The 21,556-nt window shown below is 41.9% G+C and overlaps 1 protein-coding gene across 1 annotated transcript in view; it reads left to right on the plus strand.

The window, feature by feature from the left end:
- The window catches only part of LOC117526592 (tudor domain-containing protein 7A-like), a 61,844-nt gene that overhangs the window by 6,738 nt on the left and 33,550 nt on the right, over window positions 1-21,556 (plus strand). Inside the window, exons 3-11 of the mRNA XM_034188651.1 lie at window positions 585-719; window positions 938-996; window positions 1,131-1,370; window positions 4,098-4,186; window positions 5,540-5,577; window positions 6,064-6,104; window positions 10,576-11,253; window positions 15,369-15,565; window positions 15,703-15,820. Coding sequence (XP_034044542.1) covers window positions 585-719; window positions 938-996; window positions 1,131-1,370; window positions 4,098-4,186; window positions 5,540-5,577; window positions 6,064-6,104; window positions 10,576-11,253; window positions 15,369-15,565; window positions 15,703-15,820 — 1,595 coding nt within the window. The remainder of the gene's footprint in view (window positions 1-584; window positions 720-937; window positions 997-1,130; window positions 1,371-4,097; window positions 4,187-5,539; window positions 5,578-6,063; window positions 6,105-10,575; window positions 11,254-15,368; window positions 15,566-15,702; window positions 15,821-21,556) is intronic.

A 21,556-nucleotide genomic window follows, 5' to 3' on the forward strand; every position in this document is an offset into this window, starting at 1 on the left:
GACAAAAAACTCTTTGTCTTTGAATTATTCTAAAGCACCTTTCAGACTGGGAAAACTTAAAAGTTGTGTAATGCGGTGTACCGACTACGCCCAGCTACGCCGAGTTTATGCAGCCCTATGTGGCAATTTTTTTTTTTTCAAGGTGGTGGTGCGCATCGACGCAGCGGCTTCTCTAGCTCCGGGTGTAGTCCTTAGTAAAAATAGTAGTTTTAGCTGTGTTAGCAGCTCTAGTGTTCCAACTAACACAACGAACATAAGATACAGCTCCAAAGATTTGCTCGAGCTAAACAACTGCCGTTATGTCCGAATCCACCCGGACCTAAAGGCAACGTTCGGCAGATTGACGATCCTGAGAGCGAGTCGCAGCTGGAGCCGGCTCAGACCCAAGAAGAAGCGCTGCACACGCGGGCGTAAATGGGGAAAATGCGGAGGTCTGCTAAACAAGTTAAAAGCTAACGGCGGAAGACTGGCTATCCCATCACTATTTCGATCCAACGTCCGTGCGCTGGAAAACAAAATGGGCTTGCTACAACTGATATTACATCAGCGGGACATGCGGAGCTGCAGTGTTTATGTCCTGACAGATACGTGGCTCAACAACAACAACATGCCGGAGTCTGTCTTCAAGCTACACGAGCGAATACTCTTCCGTGCGGACAGAGACCAGCAGCACTCCGGTAAAAGCAGAGGAGGAGGGCTGTGCATCTACATTAACAAAGGTTGGTGCGCAAACTGTTCTGAGGTGGAAAGACACTACTTTGAAGCTGTAGAATATCTCACAGTAAAATGCCGCCCTCACTATCTGCCGCGGGAATTTACAGCAGTGTTTATTGTGGCCGTCTACGTCCCCCCACGAGCTAATGCTAACGAAGCTCTGAAGGAGCTATATAACTCCATCAGCTTGCATCAAAATAAACATCACATGTGCTGTATGTAGTAACAGGGGACTTCAACCATGTAAACCTGCAAGACATTCGCCCCAAATTCCACCAGCATGTAAACATCACCACACGAGGGGAAAACACGCTGGACAAAGTGTATATAAATATAAGTGGAGCTTACAGAGCAGGCCCCCGCCCCCATCTCGGTGCCTCAGACCACATCTCACTCCTCATGCTTCCTACTTACAGTCCAGTGTCGAAAAGCAGGGACACCATCACAAAGACCATCTCTGTGTGGCCAATGGTTGCTGTGTCCATGTGTCCACCGACTGGCAAATGTTCAGAGCGGCTGCAACAACAGGGAGCAATGTGGACCTGGAGGAATACTCATCAACTGTGCACTGCTACATCCGGAGCTGCATAGACAATATGACCACCTCCAAGACCATCACCATCAGGCCAAACCAGAAACCCTGGATGACCAGAAAGGTGCGCTCCTTGCTGAAAATTCGTGATGCTGCATTCAAAGACAGCGATACAATAGCACTCAGAGCAGCCAGAAGGAACCTGTCGGCGGGAATAAAAAGAGCTAAGTCCACATATGCCCTCAAGGTTCAAGGCCACCTCCAATCTAATGACCCACGGAGCACGTGGAGGGGCACCAAATGCATCACAGACTACAAAAACAATGTAGTACAGTGCTGTGCAGACCCAGCGCTCCCGGACACTCTGAACGCCTTTTATGCGCGTTTTGAGGCGTCCAACACCACCACCCCCTCCTGAGTCCCTCCCTCCCCCAAAGGCCCCCAGTCAGCAACATCACTACAGCTGAGGTGAGGAACGTGCTGCAGAGGATCAACCCCCGAAAGGCCCCGGGCCCTGATGTAATACCAGGGAGGGTCCTAAAAGACTGTGTACACCAGCTGTCTGAGGTTCTGGCGGATATATTCAACATCTCTCTGTCCCAAGCCAGAGTTCCGCCGTGCCTCAAGACATCAAAGATAATCCCTGTGCCAAAGACCTCTGCACCATCCTGCCTCAACGACTACAGGCCAGTTGCACTCAGCCCCATCACCACAAAGTGCTTTGAGAGGCTGGTGATGAGTCGCCTGAAGCAGACCATCGATGTGACTGTAGATGAGCACCAGTACGCGTACAGGCAAAACCAGTCCACAGCTGATGCCATCTCCACCGTGGTGCATCAGGCCCTCTCCCACACAGAGAACAAGGACTCCTATGCAGTGCTGCTGTTCCTGGACTTCACTTCTGCGTTCAACACCATCATCCTACAGAAACTGGTTTCCAAGATGGCTGAACTAGGAGCCCCCTCAGCACTGTGCAACTGGATCCTGGACTTCCTGACTGGGAGGCCACAGAGTGTCAGGATCAACACCACCTCATCCTGAACACTGGCTCACCCCAGGGTTGTGTGCTCAGTCCACTGCTGTACATATTTATGACCTTCACCTTCAGAGCCCAGCACAAGAATAATCTTGTTAAGTTTGCAGACGATACAGCAGTGATTGGGCTCATTAGCCAAGGGGGTGAGATAGCATACAGGCGAGAAGTGGAGAACCTGACATGATGGTGCAGAGACAACAACCTCATCCTCAACACCCAGAAGACCAAGGAGATAGTTGACTTTTGCTGGTCAGCCCCTTCCCCCTCTACATCAACAGAGCAGCGGTGGAGATCGTCTCCTTCATCAGGTATCTTGGAGTCCACCTCTCCAACACTCTCACCTGGCACACCAACACCACGACTGTCATCAAGAAAGCCCACCAACGTCTCTATTTTTTGTGGACATTTGGAAGGGCCGGACTGAACACTGAGGTCCTCAGGGCCTTCTACAGCTGTGCAGTGGAGAGTGTCCTGTCCTGCTGCCTCCCTGTGTGGTATGGTGGCTGCACGGTGGCAGAGAAGAAAGCACTGCAGTGGGTGGTGAAGTCTGCACAGAGGACCATCGGATGCAGCTTACCACCCATTGAGGACATCTACATCTCCAGATGTAGAGACAAAGCAACCTGCATCCTCCGAGACGCCACCCACCCTGCGCACAGTCTGTTCACACCCCTTCCCTCTGGAAGGAGGCTGTGCAGCATCCGGGCAAAAACATCCAGACTGAAAAACAGCTTTTACCCGAATGCTGTCAGACTGTTGAACAGTTCAACATCCACAACCAAACGGTGAACATTGCATTAACATGCACATTGTCACCTTCTTAATACTCTAACACTGCTGCTGCTGCCGACCCTGTGCCTTGTATATATATTCTATGGCCACAGTGGTGCGCATATTGTACATTGCAAAAGTTTATATTCCAAAAGTTTATACAATAGGTTAGGTTAAAAAAAAAATTGTCCCAGTTAACTACACCAAGACCTGCAGAAACTGCATTTCGTTCTGCCTGTAAGGGTCGGGTGACAATAAAAGTGAGTCTGAGTCAATACACTGAGGACACAAAGGGGTCCGCGAAATGGACGCAAAAAATTAAACTCATTTAATTAACCTGTAAATATTGTCAGTTTTCTTCAGACAAGTCAGGGGATGGATACATGAACATGTCAAAGTCACTGAATATGTCTTGGACTTTATTTACATATACAAATAGTATGGTACTCTATGGTAAATCTGTGTGGAGTAGACTGTTCTCAAAAACTGAGTGACTGTGCAAGAAGAGTGAGGAAAGACACCAAGACACTCGGACAACACAAAAAGTTATACGCTTATGTGGCTGTGATGAATTGGTCTAGAGGAGGATTTAGTTCACCAAACCATCAAATCTAGGCTTACATCTCAGATTTAAGCCTAGATTTGATGAGGAAGGACAGTTTGCCCTAAATGTCACATCTTTACTAATAAAGCTTTTTTTTTTTTTTGCGTGAGAGTGTTGTGGTGGTGCTGATCATTCTATTTTTTTGTATAATTTTTCTTGATCTAGCACGCCGTTTGTGTTTTGGATGTGTGTGTCTTCTCTGCATCACTTACATCTCAGATGTATCTTCTGGCAAATTGTAGCTGAACTTGCAGGTCTTCTTTTTAAGAAAACCCTCCTCTGTACCACGTCACCAGGAAGCTGTATAGCTGGGCATACAAAATGCAAAACATGCACTATGAACAATTAATCTAGTTGCTAATCATGAATCCAGGTGTATTTTTTTTTTTTTTAAGTTAACTGTATAAACTAAACCTCTTGGTTTTGTACATCTCAGACAGTTTGACCAAAGCTTAAGCTCCATTACTCCTGTTGAAAAGAGGCAACCAGCTGCCCTGCAAGCTGTGAACCAGTGTGTCAGGACTGACAGGTAAATGTATACGTAGATTAAAAAAAAATTCCAAATCTTAAATTATTTTATTCTGCTTTACCAATTGATGTATGAAAAGGGCCTATCACATGAACTATTAGTGCACACCCTCCTTTTTGAAATATGAATCACTGATTTGTTGCCCCCCCCCACACACACATTTCAGTTCCAATGTTCAGTATTCTTGAGAATTAACTTCATTGTTCTTAGAAAGGATGTACTTGATTTTTGATATTTTCTGAGGCAGTGTATTGTTCAGCAAAATTTATTGTGACAGGCCTACCACTCAGTCAATGTTAAAAGCAAGCATTTGGGCATACTTTGGATTCTATAATATCCTCAGTAAGAAGGAGCTTCATCTCACCATTTCAGTATACAATCTGTGCAAAATGGTCAGGCATTTCAGAAACATAACAAATGCTCGAGCGCATTCATCACATGATCACTGAGTTGAAAGAAGTTGAACAGCCAGACTGGCAACACCAAGAGCCGACCAGCACACACTGTATCACTTTAACAAACTTCTCGCGATTCTGAACTTTCAAAAAAATAACTGCCCTTGTCCAGTGGCTGCTGAACCAAACCAGATGAGGACCTGTTTCATTTCAAAAGACCTGTGCTCCTACAACATCATGGGAAACTAATACAGTTCTTCCTAGATTTGCATTTGTTTACATTGCAAATCTAGGAATGATAAAACTATACCATCTCAGACACACTTTGCTTAGAAGGCATCATTTACCACACCACCTTTCTTTGCACACTTAAGTAGATCCAGAAATTAAATTGAAAGTGTTTATGTATCGAAAATCGAATCATAACCCCATGAATCCAAATCAAATTGTGAGATGCTGAAAGATTCACACTCCTAATTGGCATTTTGTTACACATTTTGTCATTTTATTGACCCAATAAGTAATCAAATAATTGAGTGATTAAGTGATATGATGATAATCATTAGTTGCAGCCCTCGTCAACGGTTTTGTCCTTTTATGTTCCAGGCTTAATTTTGAGCACTAAATTTTCAGTGTTCTAATTACATTCATACACATAAAAAGAAAAATTATTATTTTATTAATGTATTGTTCGTATTGTACAACTTAAATTTTCTTGACTATACACCTGCATCAATTTATTCTTTTTATCTTTTGTGCACACATCTCATACAAACTTAGAATGAAACATTGTGCCTCATGTATGCAACCAACTAGCTGCCAGTTGTTGTAATTGGTTTTGAAAACAAGCACAATGTTGGTGAAATTTTTTAAGTGATCAGAAAAATTGAATGCATTGAATTGCACATTTTTGCAGTAAATATGTGTGATACCTAAAATGTTGCTGTTTTGCTGTCAGGATGAAGAACCTTTGGGCAGACGACAAGAAGCCTTCAGGTATGTGTAGTTGAGGCCTTTCTTAATTTCTCTCATTGTAAATTCTCCTATAAAATATAGACACACACACACATGGGTGGACACTCCTTTACGTAATACATCCGCTGTGACCAGATAGCATTACTTTGTGGCAAAAAAGCACGGACAGGGTGCTCAGAAATGAAGGATGGTTGAGTATGTTCATTGTGTTATACAGATCTATATGCCGATATTCATTACGTGTGGACTGATAGTTTGGTGTGTGTTGTAGTCAGATGTTTTATTTGTCACAAACAGTATATTTAACTGTTCATTAGTGATAGACTGAGGCAAGAAACTATTCCTGTGCCTGGTTGTTTTGGCTTATGATGTCCCGTAGTCCTGTCCAGAGCGCAGAAGTTAAATTTAATTGAAGTGATATACACAAAAAAATTACATTGCATAGTACCAGAATTTTATATGGTTGTGTGTTCAGTTCATTTTTTCTCTCTCTCTCTTTTTCAATAGGGAAGGCCCCTGAGAAAATCTCCAGATGCATCACTTCAAAGGTACCGGTACATGTATCCTCAGAGAGGTAGCTCAGGTGAAAAGCCTGCCAATCGATAGATCTTGGTTTGAATCTTGCTCATGCTACCCGTTTGTGTCCTTGAATCTGTATATTAATAACCACTGAATCAGTATGAAGCAATTTTGTTGAAATGGTTCAGTGTTTTGAAGCATTTGATAGAATTTAATATGGCGACATCTGCTGACTAATCTTTAACATAGCACTTGCATGGAACAGTAAAGGGCAAGATGTCATGAAACAGTAAAGCACTGTTATGCATGTTATATAATAAAGTTTCCATGTGCATCTCGAAATTTCTGACCATTTTCGTTTAAAGACAATAATATACTTGTGTTATGTGATTGTGCCATCGTTAAATACAAATTGTGTAATGCTTGTACAACTAGGGACTGTTATGACCATAGTACAAAATGAAGGGGATTTGGGGGCTTCAAAGGTTTTTATTCAAAAACAAGATCGTTGCAGCTGTGTTAGGCGGGAGTCTATTGCTCTTCTTTGTTACTACCTCTCCGGTTTTAGAGAAGACTCTCTCACTGCACAGAAGTTGCTGGCATATGAAGATAGATTTTGTTCAGCTTGTAGAGAGTTGGATAAACAGCTGCCTCCATGCTCCCTATCTCTCCTTGCCAAATGCATTGCAGAAAATGGTTCTGGGGAGCATTAGTATGGCCAAAACCCATCAGCTTAGCACCCTCAGCCATTAAGTTGCTTTTTTTTTTTTTCCTTATTTGCCTTTCACGTGTGTGTGTGTGTTTACCTACCTTTGATCACAGAAACTATGGAGCGCTGCCATTTTCCATTTGGTATGCTTATGTATTTTAGGTCCAGGATGAACACAGTCAAAACAGAACATTGGTAGGACTAATATTTTTGGAGAAACTACAGATACAGTTGTATGCAAACGTTTGGGCACCCCTGATAATTTTCATGATTTTCCTTTATAAATCATTGGTTGTCTGGATCAGAAATTTCAGTTAAATATCATATAGCAGACGAACACACTGATATATGAGAAGTGAAATGAAGTCTCTAGTATTTACAGAAAGTGCAATTTGGGCACCCTTGTCATTTTATTGATTTGAATACATTTAGTACTAATTATTGGAACACAAAATTGGTTTGGTAAGTTCACTGACCATTGAGCTCCTTACACAGGTGAATGCAATCATGAGAGAGAGTATTTCAGGTGGCCATTTGCAAATGTTTCCCCTCTTTGCATCTCTTCTATTGAGTGGCAACATGGGAGCCTCTAAACAACTCGCAAATTACCTGAAAACAAAGATTCATGGATGCTTATTCGCCGTCTTTTGACGGATTTCCGTCTTTCTGCAAAATCTCGCCTTCTAAAAGAACTAGCAAAACATTAATTTTTATTTCCTCAAATCCGTGAAATGGTATTTTAGTGGAAAAACTCCAAATCGCTGAGAAATTTATCATACAATAGTGTGTTTACCGGAGATGGAGGCGGCCATCTCAGAATCCGCAACGTGAAGACGACATGCATTTTGATTGGTTAAAAATCACAGCGACTCTACCACCGCAGATTCTCTATACGCTTACATTAGCGGTGCGAGACAAGGCATAGTCAGGGCTGTGAAAACTCTGCGGATCCTCGGATTTCATCATGGGCGGGTTGGGGGGGGGGTGTTAGTGTTGTACTCATGATCGTTACTGAGTTTTAAAAATGCTTATCACAAAGCGTTCTTTTTTATGACATCATGCAAGTTTTATAAGTTCGTGGACACTGATCTGTATGTTACAGATACATATCAGTTTCCTCGGATCCGCGGAGATTCGCGGAGGAAAAATGGCACTCAAAGCCTGGCTGTTACGACAGTTGTCGTAAAGCAGGACTGGTTGGTTGCTGCGGTGACACTGTGTGGCTCCTGTGCGAAGCTTAGCTAAACGTAGCATGTGGACATCGCACACTTGTAGAACTTTCAAGTTTTTAAAAGAAGAATTTTGCAGCATGTCTGTGTCATGGAGCGGCATCAGACAGAGCGAAGATGTCGAGAAAGACGGTTTGAAAAAATGTGATAAGGACAAGAATCCGTGGAATTGTTGCTGGCTTCATCAACACACCTGAAAGATAAATGGGAAAAGCGAACTGGTAAGAATTTTTTTCTCTCTCTGGAAAATAAACATTCTGCTGTTCAAACAGGATTTCAGAAAAGATTATGTGCCTTTTTTCTTTCATTAATCTAGACTTTCTTTCATTGAAAAAAAGACATTATGGCTTTGAATGAATTTAGGCTACATGAATTTACACAACAATGTAAATTAGTTTTTATTAATGTAGACTTTTTTCATGGGAAAGACACTGTGGCTTTGAGTGGATTTACAGGAATTTACACAAGAATGTGTGGCTTTTTACTATAAGGTATGTTATTGATATTTTACCCTGATATTTAAAATATTCTACAAGCTTTAGCTGTGGTTTTTGACATGGTTTAACAGTCTTTTCAGTCTTCATGAATTTCATGTAGTTTAATTGTTCTGAGTTAATGCATCATTTGGTTTACAATTAAAAGGAAAATCATTCCAGGTCCTGCTTCGACGTTGTGTTCTATTACTTCAACATGATCATTGATGGTTAAAATGAAAGGTTGAATCTAGGATCAATTAAATATGCACTAATTTTGAGATTTGTTCTTCCAGGAGATGTTGAAAATGTGTCAGTAGATGAAAATTTAATTTGGTTTCTGGGGCCCCACAAGGCCCAAGACCCTGGCTCCTGGGGAGCTGCACCCCCCAGACCCCCTGCGAATTTTCCTCCGGATTTTACAATTTTCATTTCACAGCCCTGCATAGTGCGGTATGTCTCGATGTCCCAGACATCTTTCTCAGCTTCCCACGCCAAATCTGTCTTCAACAAAATTTCTACCTGTTCACTAGTCCGTCGTTCAATTCGCTTTTAACTTCACAATTCGTCACAAACACAGGTATGTTAATGATTTAATGTTCAGATGAACTTATAGGAGATGATTTAGCAGAATTAATTTTATTTTTTGTTGTGAAATATTATGTTAAAGTACCAGGAGTAACAAGCTAGTCTATCCCCCAAGCCTGCATAATTCCTCATGGCAATGTGTCATGTATAATTGTTGCTGCTCATTTTAGAGCCAGTTTGGACTCCCCTTGTTTCCACTACAGTACTACAACTTTTTATTTCTCCCCGTTCAATCCAAAGCAATATGCATTGAGCATTGAGAAGAAACATTTATTGTAGTACACATTCAGGCTCTCCACGTACATTTTCAAGAGCACATAGTAATAAAATAAAAATATAGAACACAATGGTAAAGTACCCTCAGCCGTATGGCAACAAAAATAGGAAACACAACTCGTGCAGTAGTGCCGATATACTGTCATGGTGGCCAACCCCGAACATAAAATGTGACCTTTTGATCCTGAAAGTAGGCCAAGGTCTGCTACCTTCAATGTCCTGCAAGTTCATTATCCTGAGATGAAATTCTGTAAATGTAACATTGCAACAACAGAGAGTGGATGCAATGAATGCAAGAGTGTGTAGAAAGAATGTGACCTTTTGAACACTTAAAATAGGTTAAAGTTAGCCATCTTTGAAATTGTCCAAGGTCTGTGTCCCAAAAAATGTTCCTTGTGAATTTGAAGACGCTGGCAGTAACAGGACTTGTGCTGATCAAAGACAGACTTACGGATGCAAAGTCTTTGCAATACCCGATGGCCATATCTTTACCTCGGGTAATAATAATACTGATAATAATAATAGCATGTATATGACAACAAGAACCTAAACAATTTTTAATACATTAAGACAAAATAACATTTAAAAAAAATACGTAATTAACACAAAAGGGTTGAGTTCTTCCTCTAAAAACTGTTGAAGTCTAAGGTTCTAAAAACATTCTGCACTCGTGTGCCATTTCAACTTATTATGGAAATTTTGCATAATTTATTACCGCCCTTGAAAAATATAACCTACTTATTTTACAAACACTACCTAATCTAGAGCCTGTGGATCCCCACAGGCAATTTTTTTTGAGTTTTCTTTTGTGTACGGTAGTCAGAAATTTTCAATCTGTTAAACGAGGAACATTTTTCTTTTGTACTGTATTATTGTTGATGCATTTTCATGCAAGGTGACAGTCCGCAGTCTCTGTGCTCATGAGGGACTAAATCTTTCACAGATGTTCAATTTTTGTATAAAGTATGATGTCATAGGTTGCTTAAGCATTTAACTGTTCCTCAAGTTAAAATGCTCTTAAACCAAAATCTTTGTGCTTTTGGATATGATTCAATAAATATTAAATGCCTTTAGATTAATTTTTATACAGATGAAAGGGAATCTCCAAACAAGTAACCTTTTTGCATTTTGGTCATTTGACCCCACACCTGCCCCCTCTCCACTTCTCTTTTCTTTTTAAAAATCTGTTGCACTTTATTTATTCCAAATGTTTTGTCCTTCACAGGCGGAGCAAGGTTTTGGATTTAACAAAGCTGATTGCCTGGACTGTCCCCATCTTCATCCCAAGCTTTCTGCTTGCTCTGGACGTAGCGCCATGAACATCTTCTGCAAATCACAGCCTGTTTCATCTTCTGCCATCATTCCCATACTGCCTCTGCAAACTCCAAACATCCTCAGTTCTTCTGTTAGACCTAAACCTGAAGTTCCTTCCAAAAACATTCTGCCTGAGCTGGCCAAGCTGTCGTCTCCAGTCACATTATGCAGCCCTGCTACCAAACCAGGGCCTACTCCTTCGCTGTCCTCTTGTGAGACTCTGGGCCTGAGGTCTGGTTGCAACAATTCTACTACTGATGCCTCGCTGAACTGTTTCCATCTCCATAATGGCTCAGAGAATTTGAATTGCACCACTCCCATTCACCAGTCCTTGTTGAAGTCTGCTTTCTCTTCCTCTAATTCTATTTCCACAACACCCTCAGACTCTTCTGTTGCATTGCCAGATGAGGTGCGTCAGAGACTGAAGAAACTCTTGGGAAAGTATAATCATGGTGTGTGGGCCCATGCTTTGCCTAAACTCTTCATGGACACATTCAAGGTCCCTTTTCCAGAACATCTTTTGAGTAACCTGTCCCTGTTCTTGGATATATGCTCAATAGACTATCCCATTCCACATGACAAGAACAAGGTAAGTGAATGGAAGGGAATGGAGTGTGGCAAGATAAATGTGATCTAGGGCTGGGCAAAATGACCAAGAATCTTAAGTGGGATTTACAGTGCATCCAGAAAGCATTCACAGTGCTCCACTTTTTGTTATGTTGCAGCCTTATTCCAGAATGGACTAAATTCATTTCCCCCCCTCAAAATGCTACTCACAACATCCTATAATGATGACATGAAAGCTTGTTTTTTTTTTGGGGGGGGGGGGGGGGGGGTTGTTGTGAAATGTTTGCAAATTTATTAAAAAAAAAAAAACTAAGAAATCACATGTACATAAGTATTTGCACCCTTTGCTCAGTACTTTGAGCAAATGCTAGCTATCTATCATGGATAGATAACTTTATCTATCCATGAAGCCAGAGGACACACACCAATTAGCTAAACTGCAGGATTGTCTCACAGACATAAAGACATGGATGACCTCTAATTTCCTGCTTTTAAATTCAGATAAAACTGAAGTTATTGTACTTGGCCCCACAAATCTTAAAAACATGGTGTCTAACCAGATCCTTACTCTGGATGGCATTACCTTGACCTCTAGTAATACTGTGAGAAATCTTGGAGTCATTTTTGATCAGGATATGTCATTCAGTGTGCATATTAAACAAATATGTAGGACTGCTTTTTTGCATTTGCGTAATATCTCTAAAATTAGAAAGGTCTTGTCTCAGAGTGATGCTGAAAAACTAATTCATGCATTTATTTCCTCTAGGCTGGACTATTGTAATTCATTATTATCAGGTTGTCCTAAAAGTTCCCTGAAAAGCCTTCAGTTAATTCAAAATGCTGCAGCTAGAGTACTGACAGGGACTAGAAGGAGAGAGCATATCTCACCCATATTGGCCTCTCTTCATTGGCTTCCTGTTAATTCTAGAATAGAATTTAAAATTCTTCTTCTTACTTATAAGGTTTTGAATAATCAGGTCCCATCTTATCTTAGGGACCTCATAGTACCATATCACCCCAATAGAGCGCTTCGCTCTCAGACTGCAGGCTTACTTGTAGTTCCTAGGGTTTGTAAGAGTAGAATGGGAGGCAGAGCCTTCAGCTTTCAGGCTCCTCTCCTGTGGAACCAGCTCCCAATTCGGATTAGGGAGACAGACACCCTCTCTACTTTTAAGATTAGGCTTAAAACTTTCCTTTTTGCTAAAACGTATAGTTAGGGATGGATCAGGTGACCCTGAACCATCCCTTAGTTATGCTGCTATAGACTTAGACTGCTGGGGGGTTCCCATGATGCACTGAGTGTTTCTTTTTATTCACCTCTTTTTGCTCTGTATGCACCACTCTGCATTTAATCATTAGTGATTGATCTCTGCTCTCTTCCACAGCATGTCTTTTTCCTGATTCTCTCCCCTCAGCCCCAACCAGTCCCAGCAGAAGACTGCCCCTCCCTGAGCCTGGTTCTGCTGGAGGTTTCTTCCTGTTAAAAGGGAGTTTTTCCTTCCCACTGTCGCCAAGTGCTTGCTCACAGGGGGTCGTTTTGACCGTTGGGGTTTTTCCATAATTATTGTATGGCTTTGCCTTACAATATAAAGCGCCTTGGGGCAACTGTTTGTTGTGATTTGGTGCTATATAAATAAAAATGATTTGATTTGATTTTGATTTACTTTGTTGATGCACCTTTGGCAGCAGTTTCAGCCTTGAGTCTTCTTCAATATGATGCCACAAGCTTGACACACATCTCTTGGCAGTTTTGCACATTCCTCTTTGCAGCACCTTTCAGATGCACAGCCATTTGAAGTGGCATGTGTGCCTGTCCCTTCAAACACAGAGAAACTGGGGAGAGCAGACGTTTGCCATTTGATATGCTTATGAATTTTGTGTCATGGATGAACGCTGCCAAAACTGAACATTGATGGGACTAATGTTTTTGGAGAAACTATGGATATTAGCTGACAACACTGACCAATGTATGCTGATAATTACATTCTGGACTCACATGCCAATCCAGCAGGGGGCAGTAAATCATCTATTAAGTGTGGGTGCATGTGATATTTTATTCAGTAAGTTTAATGTAAGTAGATAATATGATGGTAAATATGTTAACAATACATGACACAAAGTGAAAACACTTATTTCCATTGCAGTCAATTTAAAAATCAAATGACAAAATAGAAGTAATAATAAAATGATGATGATCATGTGTGTGTGTATATGATAGCAAAAACTTAATTTATAAATGCATTCAGACAGTAAATTAACATCAATTATGTAATTAACAGGAAATAAAAGGGTTGAGTTCTAAAAACCTGAGGTCTGAGGTTCAAAAAACATTCTGGACTCGCACATCATTCCAAGTCATTATAGAAACTTTGCATAATTTGTTACCACCTTTGAAAAATATCAGATACCTATTTTATAAACACTACCCAATCTAGAGCCTGTGGATCCCCACGAGCAATGCACTAGTTATTGTTCTAATTCTTTCTCCCCCAGTCTGGTGGCTCCATCCTCTGCACATGTACTCAGTCTTGCTTCTACTGACTTGTAGGTACTGCGTCATGGGAAGTGAAATTATGGTCACTCTTCATAAGCATCTTATGTGTCAGGGTCTGTGGGGCTGATCGTCCAGTCACCTGTCAAACATTTTCAGCCAGCAAAATGTGCTTTCATCAGTTGTATCCAAGCTGATGTCCAATGCCATTTCTCACAGTGGTGTCACCCTCAGCTAATGGGATGAGAAAAAGCAAAGGATTGCAACAAAAGCAGGGCTATGGTATGTAAAGTCCTCACATGAGTCATTGCTAGCTTCATGTTGCTCAGGGACTACAGCAGTCTGTTTTCACATCCACAAACTTCACTGGGTGTAAGCTTGAAGTACAACATGGTTTCCAGCAGCTGCCATTGATTCTTGCAGGCTATTTGATTTGGTTGATCATGCTATGCCTTGATGGTGCCCTAGAATGTGGTGATTCTGCACTCCTTTGAGGTCATGTTAAAAGCTGGGGAGTGTCTGAACCTTGGACAGAGGGTAGTGCTCAGTGCTCCTTTTATCTGCTACTGTTTGACTTGGCTAAACGAAGTGAGTGGAAATCTCCAAAAATGTATGGTGAATACAAGTTGGCAGTCATCTTTGGTGACCTTCGTTTTGAGATTGTAGATTGAGTAAATGTAGAAAGTCCTTGTTATGGCATCCTCAGTTGACATGGTTACACATCTGTGACCATGAGCCTGGTTGAAATCCTGTCAAAAACTGAAATTATTCATCCATTTATTTACTTTTCTCCCATTATGGTTCACGGGGGTGAAGCCTATCCCAGTGGTCACTGGATAAGAGGTGGGGTACACCCAAGACGGGCTGCCAGTCTGTCACAGGGCTGATACATTTTGACAGGCCGTCATTCACACTCAAACTATGGTGAAATTAAAGTCTCCGCTTCACCTTACCTGCATGTCTCTGGATGTGGGAGGAAGCCAGTGTATTTGGAGGGAACCCAAGCAAAAACTGAGAGCATGCAAACTCCACACAGGAAGAACTGGGTTGGACGTTAACCCAGGATGTTCCCACTTTGAGGTGTCAGTGCTGCCCATTAAACAATAATAATAAGCCCTAGAGCCTATTTCACCAAACTCACATACCCATACATTATGATTTATCTCTCAGCTTGTACAAGGTCAAAAATGCAAAAGTTTGGATCAGCTAAAAGACAGGTCCTAGCGGATGTTGTGGATGCAAAAAAGTTGAAAGTAAATAATACTTGGTAAAAGTAAATGAGGTTTTTTTTTTTTTTTTTTTTTTTCCCCCAAAAAATGAATTCCGATTTATGTCTTTATTTGCTTCGCGTTTCAGCTGTGGTTAGTTGATATGTGATTGACGTGGATATTTTTGTAGAGGAGACTTCGCTTGACATTTTTGATGTATAATAAGTGTATGTTGGTGTCAGCATTGGTTAGTTATGAGTGTTCAAATGTTCCAAAACAGCGCAAGTCCCCAAATTTGGGGACTCTAGGGTTTAAGAGGTTAATACTGTTAATCCCAATGTAAAGATCCAGGACTGTGTCTTGAAGTATGTTTGTACATGTTGAGTAACTGATGTATTTCAAGTTGACATCCCCCATCCTTTTTTTTTCTCCTCACAGGCAATCCTATATCTTTCTCCCAAAGCAAACACAGTAAATGCAAATGGCCAAGAAACACTGCAGCACAAAAAGAATAACCATCCTAATCGTCTTGAGGTGATTGGCCCGGTGGCTCCTCCCTCTCTGGTTCCACCCCCAGAACAGAACCCCTCTGTACTCGTCAATGATGCCAAGAGCACCACTGCTGCTACTGTCAGGTAGAAGACTTATTTATGCAGAGTGTTAGCATTTTTTTTTTTTTTTGGTCTCAAGATCACTCTGTAGTTATTGTGACCAGTCACCTTTTTTGTGTGTGTTTGCCATGGGGGGGGGGCACCATCAACTCCTCATGCAGCAAAGATTCTGCCCAGCCCCATGTGATAAACCCTGCTGTTGGTCAGCTGGTATCAGCAAGACTGGAAGAAGGAGGCAGGGCTCAGGTCATGGACATCATGGCCCTGGACAAGGTTAAGGTAACGATATTTTTAGAATTTTGGACAGGGGGTTGATGACTGAAAGTAACAATTCAGGAGAGAGTGTGAGTGTGTGTGTGTGTGTGTGTGTGTGTGTGTGTTGGGGGGGCGGGGGGGGGGGGGTCACTGCTTCCTATTTGATCAACAACTTTTTCGATCATGGTGTTGGATTGCTGTCTTAAAGATGGATGATTCTACATTTCTCATTTATTTTTGATGATCCTTGGAAATAGTTGGATCTTTACAAGAAAAGTTTAATTCCCAGTTATTGTTTTGGCAGTCCTTCCTCAATATAAAGTGCCAGTGACACATTTTGTGAAGGTGGCCTCTGTACACCACCACAGTGAAGTTGAAATGAAGCAATCAAGATGTGCTCATAGTGTAGATTGCTACCTTTAAGGTTATAAGTCATTTCTGGGAGCATGCATTGCTGCATTCAGGAAAACCACCTTGGGTCCTGGATGGCAACCACCTAGGCAGAGACAGCTGTTTGATCTGTTGCATGCAGGGGAAGTGGGGGCCTCCCCTTGGCCTTCTCAAACCACTGTGGTTCTCAGCAGTCAGCTACCTATGCTGGATGATGCACAGAGACACATGCCCCATGGCTTGTTTTAATATATTTATTAGAAAACGTCACAGAAATTACAGAATACAACTTCCAGTTACAAAAATTGTTCTCAACATGTTTTTTTTTTTAACATATATAACAAAACCCACCCACATACAAAACCTAAAATAACTACAGAAGAAGAAGGGGGAAAAAAAGGACAAATCTCAAGATGGGTCAGAAAAGAAATCCAAAAAGCATTGCCATTTCATAATGAATTTGTTCGGACAACCACGTCTGGAATAGCGGATTTTCTCCACTTTCAGGAAAGACATAACATCATTAATCCACAGTGTGGGAGAAGGGGACTGAGTGGCTTTCCAATGTAACAACAGATGGCGTCTGGCTATTAATGATGTAAAAGCCAAAACCTCCAATTGGTCAGCTGAGTATTGACGATAGTTATCAGGAAGACCAAAAATTGCCAGATGTGGAGAAACCCCGACGGATTTAGAGAAAACCCTTGAAAGTGTATCAAAATAGGTTTGCCAGAAACGTGTCAGACGGGCAAGAGAAAAAGGTGTGTCAGGTGACACGGCGAGCCGCCACACCTGTCATATGTGTCCGCCACGTCTGGGAATATCCTCGACAACCTAGCCTTGGAGTAATGGCATCTAAAGAGAATTTTGTACTGAATAAGGGTCAGCCGGGCACATATGGAAGCCTTATTAATTCTATGCAGTACTGAATCCCACCAAGCTACATCAAAGATCAATCCCAGCTTATGCTCCCAGGCCTCCTTAGTACTCACGGTAGTGGGTGCCTCATAAGATAAAATAGTATTATAAATCTTGGAAATGAGGGATTTCTGGGAGGGCTTCAAATCGAGAAAGTCGTCACAAATCTGCGTGGGAGGAAAAAGAGGGAATGAGGGAAACAGGGATTTAGCACAGTTCCTTACTTGGAAATATCTAAATAAGTGTGAGGATGGAATGGAATATTCCACAGTAAGGGATGTGAAAGTACAAAAAACACCATCTTTGTAAAGATCCTTAAAACACTTAATGCCCTTATCGTACCACTGGGTAAAAGTAGCATCAGTAAACGCAGGTTTGATCAGATGATTTTTCAATAATGGAGCTAAAGATGAGGGTAATCCTAATTTAAACTGCTTTATGAACTGGGACCATATTTTGAGGGTAGAGCAAACCACCGGGTCAGTAGTAAAGCCAGAGGGGTTGATGGGTAGCAGGCTGGTCAGAAGTGCGGGCAGCGAGGACCGAGGACATGATTGTGCTTCTAAGCGACACCAGGGGACCATCATTGAGTTCGACCAAAATACAATTTTACAAATATTAGCTTCCCAATCATAAAATTGGAAATTAAGTAAAGAGAGGCCCCCATCAAATTTACATCTCTCAAGTACGGTCCGACGAATCCTGGGGACTTTACCTTTCCATAAAAAATCCGAAATAGCCTGATTAACAGTTTTAAAAAATACCTTGGGTAAGAATAATGGCAGACACTGAAACAGAAACAAAAACTTAGGCAAGATGGTCATCTTAATAATATTAATCCTCCCAATCAGAGTGAGAGGAAGGGAGCCCCATCTCTGAAAATCTGCTTTAAGTTCAGACAACGGGGGAGAAATTAGCAGATTGAAGAGATTTCCAGTTTCTAGTTACCACCACCTCCAAATATTTGAACCCAGCAGAGCTCAGCTTAAAAGGAATATCAGACTGTGAAAGCTGTAGCGCTAGATCATTGACCGGGAGACATTCACTCTTGGCGACATTAACCTTGTACCCGGAAAAAGACCCAAACCACTGAAAGAACGAGAGAATAGCCGGGACGGCGTAAACCGGGTCCGACACATACAATAGCAGGTCGTCAGCATATAGTGACAGTTTAAATTCAGTGCGCAGGCGAGTAATACCATTAAAAGCACTAGAGGTCCTTAAGTAGATGGACAGAGGCTCGATTGCGAGTGCGAACAGAAGCGGGGACAAAGGGCAACCTTGTCTACAGCCCCTATTCAGAGGAAACTAGTCAGAGTGAACACCATTGGTGGAGATGCTGGCACATGGTGAAGTGTAAAGAAGGCGTATCCATGATATAAACCCATTACCAAATCCAAATTTGCCGAGAACTGCAAACAAATAATCCCATTCAACCCTATCAAATGCTTTCTCTGCGTCAACCGATATTACGACTTCAGGTGTAGTAGTGTTTCTGATATTAAAAAGCGTGCGGATGTTATAAAAAAGCTGGCGTCCCTTAATAAATCCGGTCTGCTCCTCAGAAATAATAGATGGAAGTACCTTCTCTAAACGAAGAGCAAGAGCTTTTGCTAGAATCTTAATATCCACGTTCATTAGTGAGAGGGGCCTGTACGAAGTACAGAGGTCTGGATCCTTGTCCTTCTTTAGGAGCACACTGATGGAGGCTTGCCTCAGAGTAGGGGGAAGAGACCCATTCGCCAAAGATTCAATGTAGACTGAGTGCAGCAATGGAATAAGTTTAGTGTGAAAGGCCCTATAGAATTCCACTGTAAATCCGTCCGGGCCCGGCGCCTTGTTGTTTTGCATATTTTGTTCTTTACTAGTTAGTGGAAGATCCAATTCATCTAACACAGTCCCCGGGAGACTGGAAATTCAAGATTATTCAAGAAGTTATGCATCTGAGACATGTCTGGTGATAGTTCTGATCTGTACAAAGAGGAATAAAATGATGAGAAAACTGAATTAATGGCTAATGGTTGGTCTTGCAAAACACCAAAGTCATCTTTGACATGAGGAATCAGGCATGAAGAAGCTTGCCGTCGCAGCTGATGTGCGAGCAGTCTTCCTGCTTTGTCACCATACTCATAGTATCTGGATCGAGAATGTAATAGAAGGCGTTCAGCATCACCAGTTGTAAGGAGATCAAACTCAGTCTGCAAGGATACTCTGTTTTTAGCAAGATCGTCAGACGGGGCCACCGCAAGCTGGCGATCTATGTCAGCCAGGTCAGTGGTGAGCTTCTAAATTTTAGACATTCTAGCCTTTTTTAAATGAGCAGAATAAGAGATGATCTGACCGCGTAGATAAGCTTTCAAGGACTCCCAAAGCAGTGAGCTGGAAATTGGGTCAGTATCAGGCTGATTGAGGGCAATGAAATCATCTATCGAAGCTGTAATAAAAGTCTGAAATTTTACATCTGATAAAAGTGCTGAATTAAACCTCCATTGGGTCGGATAGCGAGGTCCAGGCAAAAGTGGAATGTCCAAAGACACCGGTGCATGATCTGAAACAACAATAGGATGATACGAAACACTTGTCACCTTGGAAATGAATTTAGTATCAATAAAAAAATAATCGATGCGGGAAAATGACTGATGTACTCGAGAGTAAAAAGAATATTGCCTAGCATTTGGGTTGTAAAACCTCCAGGGGTCAACATAACTATTGTTAGAGAAGAAATTGCAAAGGGCTTTGGACATGAGAGACTGAGTAGAGCCTGATCTAGAACGGTCAAGTCCAGGATCAATTACACAATTCATGTCCCCAGCAAGAATTTAAAAAATTAGTATTCAGGGATGGGAGGCTTTCAAACAGCTTATTCATAAATTGAGGGTTATCAAAATTCAGCGCATATACATTAACCAATAGGACAGGAACATGAAACAAGGTACCAGAAACAATCAGGAACCTGCCATCACTATCAGAAGAGACCCTAGATACTGTAAATTGAAGTGATTTACTAACCAAAATAGCAACCCCTCTGGCTTTAGAGTTAAAATTCGAGTGGAACACATCAGAGATCCAGGGGCACTTCAGTCTAACCTGATCCCTAGTCCTCATGTGGGTCTCCTGCAAAAAAACAATATCAGGTTTGAGACGTTTCAAATGGGAGAAGACTCTGGATCTCTTAATGGAGCCCCCCAGACCCTTAATATTCCAACTAATAAATCTCACAGGTGAGGCAGAGGAGTTGGCCATGCAAAATCAAGCATTATAAATTTGTTGTCCAAACTGGGGCACCCACTTGACCATTTGCCCAGACACAGTCGGAAGTAGAGGAAAGGGGGAAGAGAGGAAAAAAAGGGAGAGGAAGGGAAAAAAAAAAAATGCCCCCACCCTCACACACACCAACACCCACCCCCCACCCTCACACACATAACCACCCAACGAACAACAAACCCCCGTAGCGCTTACCACTACCCCAACCCAAACTGAAGGGGCACCCAGTGCCAACTCCAAATGGAGTCAAAACCCAAAAAGAGAAACTCAGGGCTATGGACTGAAAAGTGAACGTCTAACCTACAACTACAGCTCAAATGCAACATAAGCTCCCGCCAAACAGCATAAATAGAAAAACAAACTAAAAGCAGCAGGGTATAAAATATCCTACCATTATTAACACCACTATGTGACATTGTGTTAGATACAAAAACAAAATAGTATCAATATTATAATCAGACAAACAATTATAATAAACAAACAATTATAACAAAATTAAAAAAGGAAATCAGAAAGTGACAATGACTTAACCAGGGGCCTCCAAAGCACTACAAAGTGCAACAATGTATATCAACAATTTACAGATTAAAAGGACTGACTTCAGATTGTCACACACATGAACATTAGTAAAAAAAAAAAAAGGGAGAGCCCCTGGAATAATGACAAAAACGTAAAGATGCATACCTTTATGCACAGGACAACAAAGACCAAAAATCTGCCTCACTTTTTTAAAGTTTCAACAAACACTGCAGCCTCAGCAGGAGAAGTGAATTCCTTCGTGTGGCCCTCGCTGGTGATCCTCAGGCGCGCTGGATATACCATACCAAAATGAATGTTCGGAATCTCCCTAAGCTGACGTCGAACACTGTTGAAGGCGGCCCGGGCCCGAGCCGTCCGTGATGTCAGATCCGGAAATACAGAGATGTCCATGCCCATAACCTTGATCCGCTGCTGAACCCTGGCGCGTTGCAAAATATCGACACAGTCCGCATAATAGTGAAGGCGAGCTATTATGGGGCGAGGTCGCTCCCCGGCCCTCGGTTTGGGCTGTAAGGAGCGGTGAGCCCGGTCCACCACGGGTTCCTTGTCCAGTGTAAAAGCCTGCTTCAGCAGCCTGGAGATTGTAGTAGCGTTGATTGAGTCCTTAAAGTCCTCATCCACCCCGAGAATCCTAATATTATTACGGCG

Source organism: Thalassophryne amazonica, chromosome 15, assembly GCF_902500255.1.
Source record: "Thalassophryne amazonica chromosome 15, fThaAma1.1, whole genome shotgun sequence".
Classification (NCBI taxonomy): Eukaryota; Metazoa; Chordata; class Actinopteri; order Batrachoidiformes; family Batrachoididae; genus Thalassophryne; species Thalassophryne amazonica.